The sequence below is a fragment of the Marmota marmota genome, unplaced genomic scaffold (assembly GCF_001458135.2).
Source record: "Marmota marmota marmota unplaced genomic scaffold, marMar, whole genome shotgun sequence".
Taxonomy (NCBI): domain Eukaryota; kingdom Metazoa; phylum Chordata; class Mammalia; order Rodentia; family Sciuridae; genus Marmota; species Marmota marmota.
In genome coordinates, this window is record NW_025999968.1 from 63918795 (window position 1) to 63932734 (window position 13940).

At 51.3% G+C, this 13940-nt stretch overlaps 1 protein-coding gene across 17 annotated transcripts in view; it reads left to right on the top strand.

Annotated features, from left to right (window-relative positions):
* The window catches only part of Pcnt (pericentrin), a 96326-nt gene extending 88377 nt beyond the window's left edge, over positions 1-7949 (top strand). For 15 of the 17 annotated variants that reach the window (XM_048803830.1, XM_048803822.1, XM_048803833.1 and 12 more), the window contains 8 exons: positions 868-970; positions 2029-2202; positions 2775-2882; positions 3632-3864; positions 5227-5303; positions 6107-6248; positions 6798-6925; positions 7432-7949. In XM_048803830.1, coding sequence (XP_048659787.1) covers positions 868-970; positions 2029-2202; positions 2775-2882; positions 3632-3864; positions 5227-5303; positions 6107-6248; positions 6798-6925; positions 7432-7475 — 1009 coding nt within the window. In that variant the 3' untranslated portion in view covers positions 7476-7949. The remainder of the gene's footprint in view (positions 1-867; positions 971-2028; positions 2203-2774; positions 2883-3631; positions 3865-5226; positions 5304-6106; positions 6249-6797; positions 6926-7431) is intronic. The other 2 variants (XM_048803824.1, XM_048803826.1) reach the window with 2 other exon arrangements.
* The last annotated feature ends 5991 nt before the right edge of the window (positions 7950-13940 follow it).

Consider the following 13940-nt stretch of genomic DNA (forward strand, 5'->3'; position numbering starts at 1 on the left):
CACACAACTGAGGCCAGACTCAGTGCCAGGAAGCTGTGCAGAGAAAGTTCTGTGTGGACTGGGGTCGGGGGAGCGGGGGCGCTCCCGTACATGATCAGCTAGTCGAGTTCTCCTGACTAGTAGGGTTCAGTGTACAGAGCAGCATAATTTCTAAGTAGTTTCATTGAGGACAGGATTTTTTAAAACACATTTTTAGCTGTAGGCGCACATGTTACCTTTATTTTATTGATTTTTTAAGAATATTTATTTTTTAGTTGTAGTTGGACAAAATACCTTCGTTTTATTCATTTTTTATGTGGTGCTGAGGATCGAACCCAGGGCCTTGCATGTGCTAGACAAGCACGCTACTGCTGAGCCACAGCTCCTGCCCTGTATTATTAATTTATTTTTATGTGGTGCTGAGGACTGAACCCAGTGCCCTACACGTGCCAGGCAAGCGCTAGACCGCCGAGCCGTACTCCTAGCCTCTCTCGGTCAGAATTTTTAACAATTGGCCCAGAATTTCAGCAGAAAGCAGAGGCGTGTGGGCACCTGGGCCTTGTACTCAGTGATGTGGGGCTGGAGATTTCTGTGCCTCTCAGACATGTCCACCTGCCGGGCCTGCCACCCTGCCTGGGACTGTGCCCCTCTACCACCCGGGAAGAGGGTTTCTCAGCCCCTAAGTCATGGAGAGGTGGCTGGAGGGGGTGACAGCTGATTATCATGCCCAAGGGCGGCCCAAGCATCGCAGTTACTGGGTGTGGGTGTGGGCTGAGGGTGATGGCTGCTGCACTTTCCTTGCCTCTCTTCACGGGGAGTCCTTGCGTAGCTAGGAGGAGAGCACATGAGACACATGTGGCCCTTGTGAATGCCCTTTTACCTTTACAGGACGATTCACGACTGGACTGTATCCAACGAGAAGGCAGTGTCATCTTTAGTGCAGACTTTACAGGGGCTGAAGTCTGAACTGAGCACGCCCACCTCCTCCCAGGTACCCTGCGCCCTCAGCCCTGACCTAAGGGCCAAGGTTCTCCAGAGGGATGTTGTGGCAGCACTCTGGGGTCTTTTATGGGTTGTTGGTGGTTCCTCTCTCCCTTGCTGTTGGGGCTTTGCCATCTGGGTCCTGCCCCATGTGACCTCGTGCAGTGCCCTCTGCTTTGGCCATATTGTAGAGTCTTCGGGGCTCAGCCATGCAGTCCAATGAAGGCTGCGTGGTCTCTGAACCCCTCTGTGCAGGTGTGCTCTCTGCGGGGCCTGAGCTGGCCCTGGAGTGGCTGGTCTGCCAGGGCATGGGCTTCTCCACTTCCTGGATGCTCAGCCCACTCACTGTTTCTAAGGCCACAGCAAAAAATGAAATCCAATTCCTCCTGGAAAGTTCTGTGCCCTATGTGCAGTCTTTGGAAAAATTCCTGGCTGCTGACATGGTCTCTGACAAATGTGTGATGTTTATGAAATCAGAAGTGTCTTGTGGCCAGGTGCTGTGTCTGTCATCCCAGCCATGTGGTAGGCTGGCCTCCATTAGCAGACCCTGTCCCAAAGTAGATGAAAGGGGCTGGTGTGGCCCAGTGGCAGAGGGCCCTGGGCTCACCCCCCAGAGTGTTGTGCAACGCTGCCTGCTGTCAGGAGGCTGCCACTATCCCCCCCCCGCCCCCCACGTCCTGGGGCAGCCACTGGTGAGCTCTGCTACGTGCCCTCTGATTTGGGAGGTAATGGGCCTATCTTACAGGACTTGCACATTGACCCCAAGGATGAGCACAATACTGCTTGTCACCTCTTTGAGTGCCACCTCTGTTTGTGGTACTCCTAGAACAACTAGGAGAGGTGACTGTAACAGGCCCGTGTTACTCATGCTGTCCAGTGTTGTGAAAAGTTTGCTTCCTTGAGGAGGAAAAGATGGGAGTAGAAGAGTTGGTGTTTCCTGCCTGGTAAAGGGTTAGCGGCACCCAGCTGCACAGCTTCCTGTCAGACTCCCAGCTTTGACCTGTAACCCCGAAGACAGCCAGCGGCAGCAGAACAATGTGCATGCTCTCTTTATTTCCTCCTTTTAAGAAGAAAACGGCAGCAGAGCTCCAAGTCCAGCTGGTGGACCTGCTGCTACAGGACAACAACGCGCTCACCAGCGCCCTCAGCACAGCGGCCCGGGAGGAGGCGGAGCTGCGCAGGGTAGTGTCCCGGCTGGAGAGGACCTTGAAGCACCACGCGCAGAAGGGCTGTGTCCTGGGCGTAGGTGTCCGCCCCAGACCTGTGTCTCGGTCCTTCCTGTCCTGGGTGGTGGTCTGAGACTGCGTTGGGCTGTGCTGCCTCGGCTGGTCTCTACCTCCTGCCCTAGCCTCCTGAGCACCCAGTGTTATCTGTAAGAAGCCACCACACGGTGCTTGAGGTGGGCAGGGGTGTACCGGGGTGTACCGTCCATGGTCAGTGCAGCCTCAGTTGCATCCTGGGCTCAGGGAGACCCATGCACAGCTCCCGCCCATCCATGCTGGGCCTCCCCTACAGAAGTCCTGGGAGAAGCCAGGTGTTGGCACACGACCTTCTCCCCTGGGGTGAGGCCCTGGCCACGATCTCCTGCCTCAGTTTGCTCTTAGTCATCCTTCTCAAGGTGTTCTTACTGAAAGACAGCTCCAGCCTCTCAGGGAGCTTGAGACTTGGCAACTTAGTGAGACCTTGCCTCAAACGTAAAAATAAAAAAAGGGTGGGAATGTAGCTCCGGGGTGGAGCACCAAGCATTCAATCCCCAGTACTGCAGAAATAAAAAGAAGAGCTTTGTAGAGGGTCCTGGCTGTGGTTCGTTACAGAGATCGGGCAGGTCTGCCTGGAAGCACGACAGGACAGTTCCACGGTGCTCAGACCCTGGTCGGCCCACACTGGAGGCAAGCGAGGAAGCAAATATCTCCAGCGTCAAAGTAAGATTAAGCCCATTTGGGTGTTGGGGTATAGAGGAAGGCCAAGCCCATGTGGGTACTGGGGCACAGAGTGAGTCCGTGCCCCTGTGGGTACTGGGGTACAGAGTAAGAGCAAGCCTACCTGGGTGTTGGGGCACAGAGTAAGACCAAGCCCGCCTGGGTGCTGGGGCACAGAGTAAGACCAAGCCCACCTGGGTGCTGGGGCATAGAATGAGACCATGTCCCTGTGGGAATCGGGGTACAGGGTGTTGTGGCACTTTTAGATCACGTGTTGGTCAGTGGTCAGCTGCAGACAAATGCAGGGACACAGCATGCAAGTCTCGTGTGCTGTGTGTGGCTGTCGGCACGTCCACAAAATGCACACCCTTATAGGGAGGAGGCACCAGCTGTGGGCTGGCTCTGAGGAAAAGCTGCTTATCAGTGTGGGCACAGAGCTCTGTGTGCAGCCTCCTGGTTCCCTGTAGTTGTCCGCCACCCAGGTTGTCCGCAGACCCATGGTGAAACCCCCTCCCCCTGGCCCAGTTTGCCCCTTACTTAGGTGGGAGTTCCAGGGTCCTTCATGGGGACTCAGCTGATGGTGCTGTGAGGGGCGGTGTGTCCAGGTTTTGTCTGGTAGACAGGTTGATGGAGCACCACAGGGTGTCTAGGACTGACTTCATGATAGTTTGCTGAGGAGCCACAGAGTACTGCATGAGGGGCAGCAGGTATCTGTGCTGCTTGTGAAGGAGCCTGCTGTGTTTTTCCTTCAGATGGAGAAGTTGTACCTGCATTATTTGAGAGCAGAGAGCTTCAGAAAAGCTCTGATTTATCAGAAGAAATATCTGTTACTGTTGATCGGCGGGTTCCAGGATTCAGAGCAGGAGACACTCTCCATGATTGCTCACTTGGGGGTGTTCCCTTCCAAAGCAGATAAGAAGGGAGCCTCATCTCGTCCTTTCACGAGGTTCCGCACCGCTGTCAGGGTGGTCATCGCGGTTCTCAGGTAAGCCCGCCCTACACGTGCTCTCGGAGCATGGAGGCTACTACTTGGAATGTGGCAGTGTTTTCTCATGAGAGGAGTGGCCTGGAGGCCTGAGACAACAGATGCCGTCTTCACAGTGTGGTGTTGTGTGTGGCTGTGCCTCTGCAGCAGGGAGGCCCAAAGGGGGTACTTCCCACCCTCCCACTGCTTCACACAGGGTTGTCGGCCAGCAGGCACACAGAGCGACATCAGGAACTGCCTTCTCCTTGGGGACTTCATTCTTTCTTCAGTCAGACTTCACAGACCAGCGGTTAGGTGCATAGAGGTCTGTCCCTCACCAAGCTGGCAGCCACTTCAGGCACCTGACCACTGGCGCTGGCAGCCCAGGCTCTGCCCCACTACGTAGTTACCCCTGTCTTCCTGGGAAAGCATTCTTCAGGCTCCTCTACCATTGGCTTGGGGCTTATTTTTGGAGCAGGAATGTGGGTCTCTAGTGCTTTTGGGAATTTCAGTCATTCCAGAGCTAACAATGGTAAAAACTCATTTTATGTTTTAATTTTAAAATTGCTAAGTTTCTAAGCATCCTGATGACCTTGGAAGTGCCCTCCCAGGGCCAGGCTGGGGCCCATCTGGGGTGCTGCAGAGAGTGGGCTTGATGGCCAGCAGGGCAGGGGCAAGCGAAGGAGAGCACTCAGGGGATTGTGCTCTGGGCCTTCTCAAGGCCACAGATCTGATCTGTGGGGAGAAGGCCCTGCTCCAGGAGGTGTCTTGGAGAGTGCTGGATGGGGAGAAGGCCCTGCTCCAGGGGTGTCTTGGAGAGTGCTGGGTGGAGGAGAAGGCCCTGCTCCAGGAGGTGTCTTGGAGAGTGCTGGGTGGGGGAAAAGGCCCTGCTCCAGGAGGTGTCTTGGAGAGTGCTGGGTGGGGAGAAGGTGAGTAGACTCTGAGGCTGCCTGCAGGGCCATGGGCCTGGGACCTCAGTCCCCTGGTCGCTGCCTCTGAAGGACCTCGGAGGGTCTTGTCTGGAGAGCCGGCCTGAGGACTGCACCCACCTGTTGCACATTGTGCCCCTGCCTCCTTGCCTCTCTGGCATTGTCTGGTGCTGTTGGTGGTAAGATGAAGCTTGCAAGGTTCCTTGTTCCTGGTCCCTGGTGCCACAGACTGTTTTGACCTAGACCCCGAGGGCAGAGCTGAGCTGTGGTCGGGTCTGTGGACCCAGTGTGTGGGAAGGCACTTATACTGTGTGCAGCATAGCCAGAGTGGCAGCCAGCCTGGTTGGCCATGGAGTCTGCATCGCTTAGGGGCTGCGAGGTCTAGGAGCGTTTCCAGTGCTCCTTTCATTTCCATTTTGCAGTTTTAAATGTGTTTTGTCCCCTTTCTTTGTAGGTTACGCTTCCTGGTTAAGAAATGGCAAGAGGTAGATCGGAAAGGAGTCCCACCACAAGGCAGAGCCCCCCGCCCAGGTGTGCACGCCTGTCCTCTGTGCCGTAGTGTTTGTGTCAGTGTTGAGCCACTTTTCAGGATTACATAAGGCACTGTGAGGACTAGTGAGCCCAGCTAGCACAGCTGTCAGAGGCAGGAGGAGAGCCGCAGTGCCAGGTCTGCATGCTGGCACCTGGAGTGGCTCTGCAGCACACGGAAGCGCCAACACGCAGAGTCCTCAGTAACTGGCATTGGATGGAGTCGACCGGGGTCCTGCATCCTGTTGGTCTTTTTCGAGGCACTGCTCATCACCTGGGGCTCAGGCAGATTTCCTCTCTGCTGTTCTCTGGGCTGCCTGCCCCCTGCAGAGTGCACAGCGGGCTTTCTGACAGCAGGCCATCACCAGGAAGCAGGGCACTTCTGGGCCCTTATCCCAGCGTCTAGAGGACTGGACCATCTGGTGACTTGATGGTTCAGGCCATCAGGAAAACTTGTCTTCACTCTGGGCCATGCCTGGCCTTCAGAGTTTGTCCTCCTTCCTCCTGACCCCACTCCTCAGAGATGGTAGAGGCAGGACAACCCCACCTTACCCACAACCCTCTGAGGCTTTCCAACCATGGGCTGCCTATGCCAGTGCTAGGGGTTAGGGCCAGCCCTGGGAATGAAATACAGGTGATCAAAACCCAGGTCCTAAAACTTTTAAAAATATGGTATAATCTGAGTACTTTTAAAACGTTGAAACTGCTCTGAAGGCTCTTAAAAGCTTATCAGTCTTTGGTAGATGGGCCTCCCTACTCAAACACATTTCTTTCTTCTCTTCTGATGTTGAATAACTGTGGGGAAGGGCCCCGAGTGCCACAGCAGCAGCTGTCTCCACCAGAAACCAGACTGACCCCACCAACCCAGGACGAGCCTTCTGGCCTCGCCAGGGACACTGCCCAAGGCTCTGGACCTGCAGCAGCAGCCTTTCCAAGCTGGAAGGAGAGGTCAGTTGTGGTGCTTCAGCTTGCTTACCTCTGTTGACATCTCCCTGCAGCCTATGGCTCCTTGGCACTGCCCCCCGCCCCCACACAAGGCAAGGTGTGCATTGAGCTACGAGATCCACATACTGGTTCTACCAGGAGGTCTAGGCCTCACCAGATGCAGAGGGAAAATGGCCCTGGTAGGAGGACAGCCAAGTGGGGCTGGACAGCCTGTGCTTTGCCCAAGGGAAGGGCAGGTGGGCTACCTCAGGCTATGGGGTGAAGGATGCATATTTGATGGCCTAGTGAATGAAGTAACATGACAGTTTCTACTCACTCTAACTGTGAAACAGTCTAGAATTGGTTCTTAAAGCACTATGTATGTAGCATTTGCTGTTAAAGTCTTAGTGTTCTCTCTGCGATAAAGAAAAGATGTGAAGCTGCCCGGGGTGCCTGTTTCCCAGGAGCCCGGACAGCAGCTCCTGATTCCATCTTCTTTGCACACATCATGGTACCATCTGTTGGGTTCAATCTTTCCTTTTTTCTCTTTTCTCCTCATTTGGTGGTTTGAAGATCTGCTCCATCCCCAAATTCAAGATTAGAAAGAGCTCTGGCTGCCTCTCAAGATTCAGAACATTCTTTGACAGAATATATTCACCATTTAGAAATGATCCAGCAAAGACTAGTGGGGGTGCAACCAGGTAACGACAGTCCTCAGCATACTTGTTAAAATGACGTAACTCCCCCTGGGAGTGTGAGACAATGTAGGCAGGGGTGCTGGTGTTCTGCCCAGTCCTTGCCAGCTCTAGTCTTATGCTCATTGGGTGCAAAGTGAATGGGAGAGACATTCAGTGCCAGTCAGTTTGGCTCAGGCCTGGACTTTTTGTCCTTTCTCTTACATTGAGATTACATTGAGTTCTGTTTCTCTCTTTTTTAATATGTATTTTTAATATACACACTTATGTATTTATTTTAGTTGTGGTGGACACAATACCTTTATTTACTTTTATGTAGTGCTGATGATCAGACCCCTTGCTCTATCCCTGGGCCACAGCTGCAGCTCCTACCCAGTGTTTCTTGAGCATCATAATTAAGCCACGTTTCATTTTTACCAAAATTGAGATGAAATCAGTAATAGCATCTGGAAATTATGAGATTACTTTTAAAAGATGTGTGAAATCACTACCTTATTTTTACTTGTTTTTAGATTCTACTTCAAAGAAATCCTGCCGCCAGAAGACAAAACAGTGAATAAAGTCCTGTGGCTCTTAACCTGTGGCCTTTCTATTTGAGGAAAGGTGTTTTTTCCTAAGGAAAGCGCATGTGACCTGGGCACTCCTCATGAGCCCCTGATGCCAGCCCCAAGTGCCACCAAGTCCCTCCTCGAGGCATTGCAGCAAAGCCACATGGAGCAGTTCTGGCAGATCTCTGTGCGTTCCTGCCCAGCCTCCTGGCCTCTGCGTGGCAGCTACATGGCTGCGCCAGGCCCGTCGGCAGAGCCCCGTGCCTCTTTGGGAGGGGAGTGAGGACAGCTTCCAGTTGTTTATTTTCTTAAGTGTACAGATGGGAACTTGTTTAAAGTTTTGAGTTTTAAACGCACACAGGTGGGAAGGAACAAAGTGTAAGCCCTGTTCTGTTGTGAGCAGCCTGGTGCTGGTGTCTGGTTCACCCAGTGTGTGCTTTTCATTGGCAAAAAATGAAAAAATAAAACCTAGATTTATGTCAGACTCTGGAAAGTCAAACGCGTGAGCGAGCTCAGGTCACTCTTCACTGTGCATCATCCTACTGTTCCTCATTCCTTTCGTTTAATTAGTGGGTATATGGTCACTGTTTGAAAATATTCATAATGAAAGATGAAGAAAATGCATCATGGTCCAGTAAAGTCCAGCCCAGGAATGCCTCCTAATTCCATTTTGCTCTGCCCTTCACTGACATCAGTAGGGTGTCCCACAGTTCAATTCTGGCACCACCCCATCAAGAGTCCAGGGTGGAAAACAAAACCACTCTAGGTTTTCAAGGGGGTTGGATGCAAGGATTGGGCTGCTCTGATGACGGATGAGGTGGACCTGGACCACAAGGTGAAGCAGCTGGAGATGCACAACAGGTGAAGTGGTCACTGGGGCTCAGGACCAGGCCCCTCCCACAGAAGACAGTCCCCAAGGAGAGAGGAGATGCCGGGGCCAGGTGCTTTGCAGAATCCAACACCCCATGCAAAACCAAGATGGACACACAGGCAGATGGTCAGCAGAGTTCACCCCGGGCTACTTGTTCTCGCCTTTTATCCATGTCCTGTTACCAGAGTGTGAATTGATGCACCTCCCTGACACCAGGTAGCATCTTTCTCTCCAAGGCCCAAGAAGCTTCCATTGCAGCAGTCTAGGCTACAATGCAGATGTCCTCCAGGCCCTGTGACTTGATGCCTGCAAACTGGTTTGTAAAGTAAATGCACCACGACCCTCATGTAAAGTGAGAGGGGAGCTGGGCATGGTGCACACCTGTCCTCCCAGTGACTCCTCAGAGGGAGGAAGATTGCAAGTTCAAGGCCAGGCTAGGGAACTTAGTGTCTCAAAAAACAAAAAGGGCTGGGATGTAGCCCAATGATAAAGCACCCCTGGGTTCAATCCCCAGCATCCAAAACAGAGGAAATGAAAGGGGGTGTGTTTGATGCATACTTCAAAGTAAGGCACAACTAGTCATGGCTCTCGTTGGTATCTGTCACCATCTTCCTTTGTATTGTCTTTGTTTTTCTGTCCCCTACTAGCATTGTGGCTGGTTGGGTGGCCTGTGCCTTCCCCCTGTAAGACAACACTGGTGACCTCTACTTCAGAGGACTTCTTTTTCTTCCCCTATATTGAACTTGAAGCACAAGTACCATGAGGTGCTGGTGAGGCCCAGGTCGCAGACTTTGCTCACTGCCGTCTCCTGGGTTCTGGGACCAGGAACCCCCTGGCTCAGGAGCCCCATTCCCGTGTGTCTGTGCTGACAGCAGCCTTGGCTGCTGGTTCAACAGGACCCTGGTCACATCTGGTGGGAGCAGTCCTCCCAGAATAGGGTCATGGGCTGGAAAGCAAGAATTGGGTCCAAGTTCCTTTCCGATCTTCAGCCATTGGGCTTCCAGCTGTTGGAACTTATCAGGGCACATCCCAGCCGGGACTGTCTTCATCCTGTCTTCCCACCACTGGACAAGCTGCTGCTGGTGATGGGAGTTTGTGGCAAGATGGTACAGTCCTTGCTCAGAAACCCAGGGCCACACCATGAGAAGAGGTTTCTGATTAGAAGCAAAGGACAAGTCTGCAGACAAGTTTTGGGAGGACAAGCAAGTCCATGTCTGAAACAGCAGTGGGCCAATGTGGGGACAACACACTGGAGCAGCGTGGCACCCGTGCTGCCCGGCCTATGTGATCCTTGCCTGCTAATTCCATTTTGCTCTGCCCTTCACTGACACCAGTAGGGTGTCCCACAGTTCAATTCTGGCACCACCCTGCAGGCTTCACAAGTTAGGGACTCAATCTCCCAAGACTGCCTCCACAAGTGGGGTCCCCAGGCTACTCAGGATTCTACCCAGCCAACTACAAATTTGTGGTTCCCTACCTGTTTGGTAGTTTGCTGGAATGATCTAGGAAAGCACTGAATATGGGACTTTATTACTCAGGCTGCAACAGGAACATCCTGGTGGAAGGTACACAGCACTGGAGCAGGCTTCTGCACCCTCTGCAGCGTGACACCCCCACACAGGCTGTGCTCACCACCAGCCTGGGAGCTTGCTGGTCAAGGGTTTTTACCACGGCTTCACTACACATCCGTGACTGAGATCACTGGCTCCATGATTGAACTCCTGGCTCATAAAAAAGACAGCATCATGCTCCGGGGGTCAGGGGCAGAGACTACACACACATGCACGTGTAGGTACCTAACAACACATGTAGGCAGCACTTCATGGAAAATGGCACACTGCTGTCTGTGTCTGGCATGACAGCATGGTGATGTAATGGGCCCCACCCAGCAGCAGCTGCTCTGGCAGAAGGGCAGAGTGGCCTGCTGAAGGTTGTCTTTCAACATCTGCTTGGTAATCCTGTCTTACAAGTTTGAGGTGACGTCTCACGGGTGTGCCTTAAACCAGTAGCTCATGTATCACGCTACATATGCAAGCTGGATCACCTAGTTTCTTTTTATCTTTTTTGTAGCCCTGGGGACTTAGCCCAAGGGTTCTCTACCACTGAGCTATACCCTCAGCCCTTTATTTTGAGGTTTTGAGGCAGGGTCTCACTAACTTGCCCAGGCTGGCCTCAGACTTGAGATCCTCCTGTCTCAGCCTCACCAATTGGGATCACAGTCATGTACCACTGTTTCTTTTTCTCTATATTTTTAATTTTTTTATTTTTAATTTTTATGGTACCAGGGATTGAACTCGGGGACATTCAACCACTGAGACATATGCCCAGCCCTATTTTGTATTTTATTTAGAGACCGGGTATCACTGAGTTGCTTAGTGCCTTATTGTTGCTGAGGCTGGCTTTGAACTCAAGATCCTCTGGGCTCAGCCTCCTGAGCTGCTGGGATTACAGGTGTTTGCCACCACGCCCAGCCCTACTAAACATAGTTGAGTAAAGGACTACTGAGAGATGCCATTGAGGACCACCACATACTTCCCCACTCCAACATAAACAGCTCTATCTCCTCTGCTGCCAAGATATGTTTTTTGTTTTTGCCTGCTGGTCCCTAGATGCAAGAACTCCAAAATTCCCAGAACTCATACACAGTCTATGGGCTCTTGGTGTGTTCTTGGTGAGTGTCCTATTTGGCCTGAGACAAATTAGAAAGGGCCAGACCCTCCCCAAAGGGTGTTTTCTGTATTCTTTCTTGGACAAGGGTTGTTTTTTGCAGCTGGCCAGCAGTTCTGGCCTGTGGAGTGGGGCTGCCTGGTGCTGCTCACCACAGCCACTGCTGGAATCAGATGGGGATGGAGCCAGAGGCTATGGGAGACTGGCGTCTCCCTGCTGGAGCCCAGTGCTGTCTCTGGGGCCACCACTGCTGTCATCGTGGCTGCTGCTGCTGCTTCATGGCTGCTGCTGGATTCAGTGGACAATGACCCCAGGCTTGCCCTGGGATTTTCCCAGTCTCCTGGGTGGTGGTAGTGAGCCTCTCTTCCAGTGCCGGCCAAAAGCTGAGCAGCACAGTGGTCCACAGCTGAGCGTGCGCCTGTATGAACTCCATTTCCTACACCCTTGGGACGCTCCTCAGAGAGCACAGGCCCCAGCAACCCTGCTTGGGGGTCTCTTGCTCGGCCTTCTCATGATTTCTATCTGAACTGAGCAAAAGAACCCTTGGGCTCTGTCTCTCCTTTCTCTCTTCGCTCTCCCCCTCTCTCCTTTCTCCCACCCTCCTTCCCTGTGCTCACTTTTGCTTTGCTGGCTACCAACTGAGCTATACCCCCAGCCCATGTTTATTTTTTTAGTGTGGTACTAAGGGTTGGACGCAGGGGCTCACACATGCTAGGCAGGCGCTGTACCACAGCTACAAAGCCAGCCCTCTCCTTCCTTCTTCAAACGATGGTGGTATGACATGATATGTGACAGGGTTGGACGTTTCTCTCCTGGATGGCTATTAAACCTGCAGTAGGATACTTTGTTTGTCCCACAGTGGAGGATCTCTAAAGGATCTTCAAGATAGAAGGAGTGAGCCCTAGAGACTCTTCCCATGATATCAAACCTCTCTTCTACTCTTTTCGTCTGGAAAATGGAAACCCAAAGTTTAAATAAATAAATAATAAACAATAAAAACAAATTTTGGGAAAAAAAAAGAAACTGGGCTGACTGGCAATGTGACCTTTGACCCTGAAGAATCTAAATGTGGAGGACAGGAACCACAAAGTTCCCCAGTGTTTACTGGGAATGATGGTACGGGGGCTGCTCTTGTTCCTGCCCCTTGGTTTTCAGACACCTGTTCTCTCTCTTTGTGGAAATGGTTTGACTTTAATGTACCCTAGCAAATAGCATTCAGTCTTCAGAGTACCCCCAACTGGACAGTTCAGCTGTGCCTCTATCCAGGCACTCCATCAGGTGGTGGATCCCACAGCCACTCCACTTCCATGGTATACAACAAATCCCTGTTTGGAATGTTAGGTGGGAAGCTGTGTCAATGGAACAAACACTTGTGGGTGATATTTGTGGGCAGAAAAGTCAAATCCAAATCCGGAATGAGTCTCTTGTGAAAATGAACCACTGGCTCATCATGGGAAATGTTACAGTGGAAGACTTCCAGCATCAACTAGATTGGTTCATTCCTGATTTAAGCAGCCATATTTTGAGCCTAGTATTGGTCTCTTTTGCTGACAAGTTAAACATTGAGTGGCAGCTAGGGGTTAGGTCAGCTTTGGTCAGAGAACCAATGCACTTAGGCTCATGAATAACCTCCACGTCCACACAACTTTGGCTGCTTTGTCCGTGTGCCATCATGTCATGAACAGCTTAGCTGTTATGAGAGATGCTGTCCAATGTCAGCTGTCTGCGTCATTCTGTCCACTTGGTTGGGTAGTTGTTCTTTCATGGAGACTGTGTTGTGGGCATTAGCATTCATACAAAGACCATCAAGCTTAGTACCTACTGCAATGTCTAGCTACATGACTTAGCAGACATTTTGGGGCCCATCTTCAAACTGCTTTTCCTTGACCAGCTACCCAGGCCATCCATTGCTGCCCATCTCACCTTGGAGCCCTGTCTGAAATGCTGCCTAGTGGGAGCATGTGTATGTTCCTTCCACCATTTCTCATGGCTACCCCTGAGTGTGGCTGTAACTACTGTTTTCATTTTGAACTGAGTTAACCCATCATCTGTGAACCAAGTTAACAGAGTTCAAGATTTTTCTTTCTATCAACTGGTAGTTAGAGTTCCCCCCAATGGTCATTCATACATGTGAAACGACAGTCTCAGATACAACAGTAGTGGACATTCTGCAGCTTGCTTGATGACCTCTGTACATTCTCATGCTCAATCCCAAATGTATTGCTTCCATTTGATGGGGACTGCTGCTGGGTCCAGCTAACTTTATGTGTTGCCTATCGTAATTAGAAGTTTGGGTTGCATAGACACTTGGTATCTTGTAATCAGGTGCTCCATCTCCATCAGAAAGCCAGCGTGTGTACGTGTATAGAATCCCCTGCAAAGGCAGACAGTTCTCTGCTCCAGGTGGCAGGACCGAACCTTAAGGTCCTTTATTCTGAATCTCCCATTGGGTCATGAAGGAAATTACACATGCCTCACTCTTCACCACCGACACGGATGCCATACCTGCTAGACTGTGTGGCCCAGCCAGGAGAGCTGCTTGCATCACTTCCTGGACCTAATGCAGAGGCTTTCCTTTCTGGACTGTTTTCAAAACTGGTGGTCTTCCACATTCTCCCATGAGTGGGCCAGGGCAATATTCTGAGGCGTGGAACACACTGCCTTTAGAACCCGAGGCAAGAACCAGCTCAAGAATCATCAGATGTCAAAATAAAATAAAATAGAGAAATAGAGAATCAAAAAAAAAAAAAAAAAGAAAAAGAAAAATCTGAATTGATAGTAATATAAATAATTTTTCAATTAAAAAAAAAGAATCATCAAATGTCTAGCTTTCTCAACAGCAGGAGGTCCAGATACAGTAATTCCTCTATTTTGGAAGGGATACTCTATAATATCCCTATATCCTATCCTAAAAAAAAAAAAAAAAAAAAAAAAA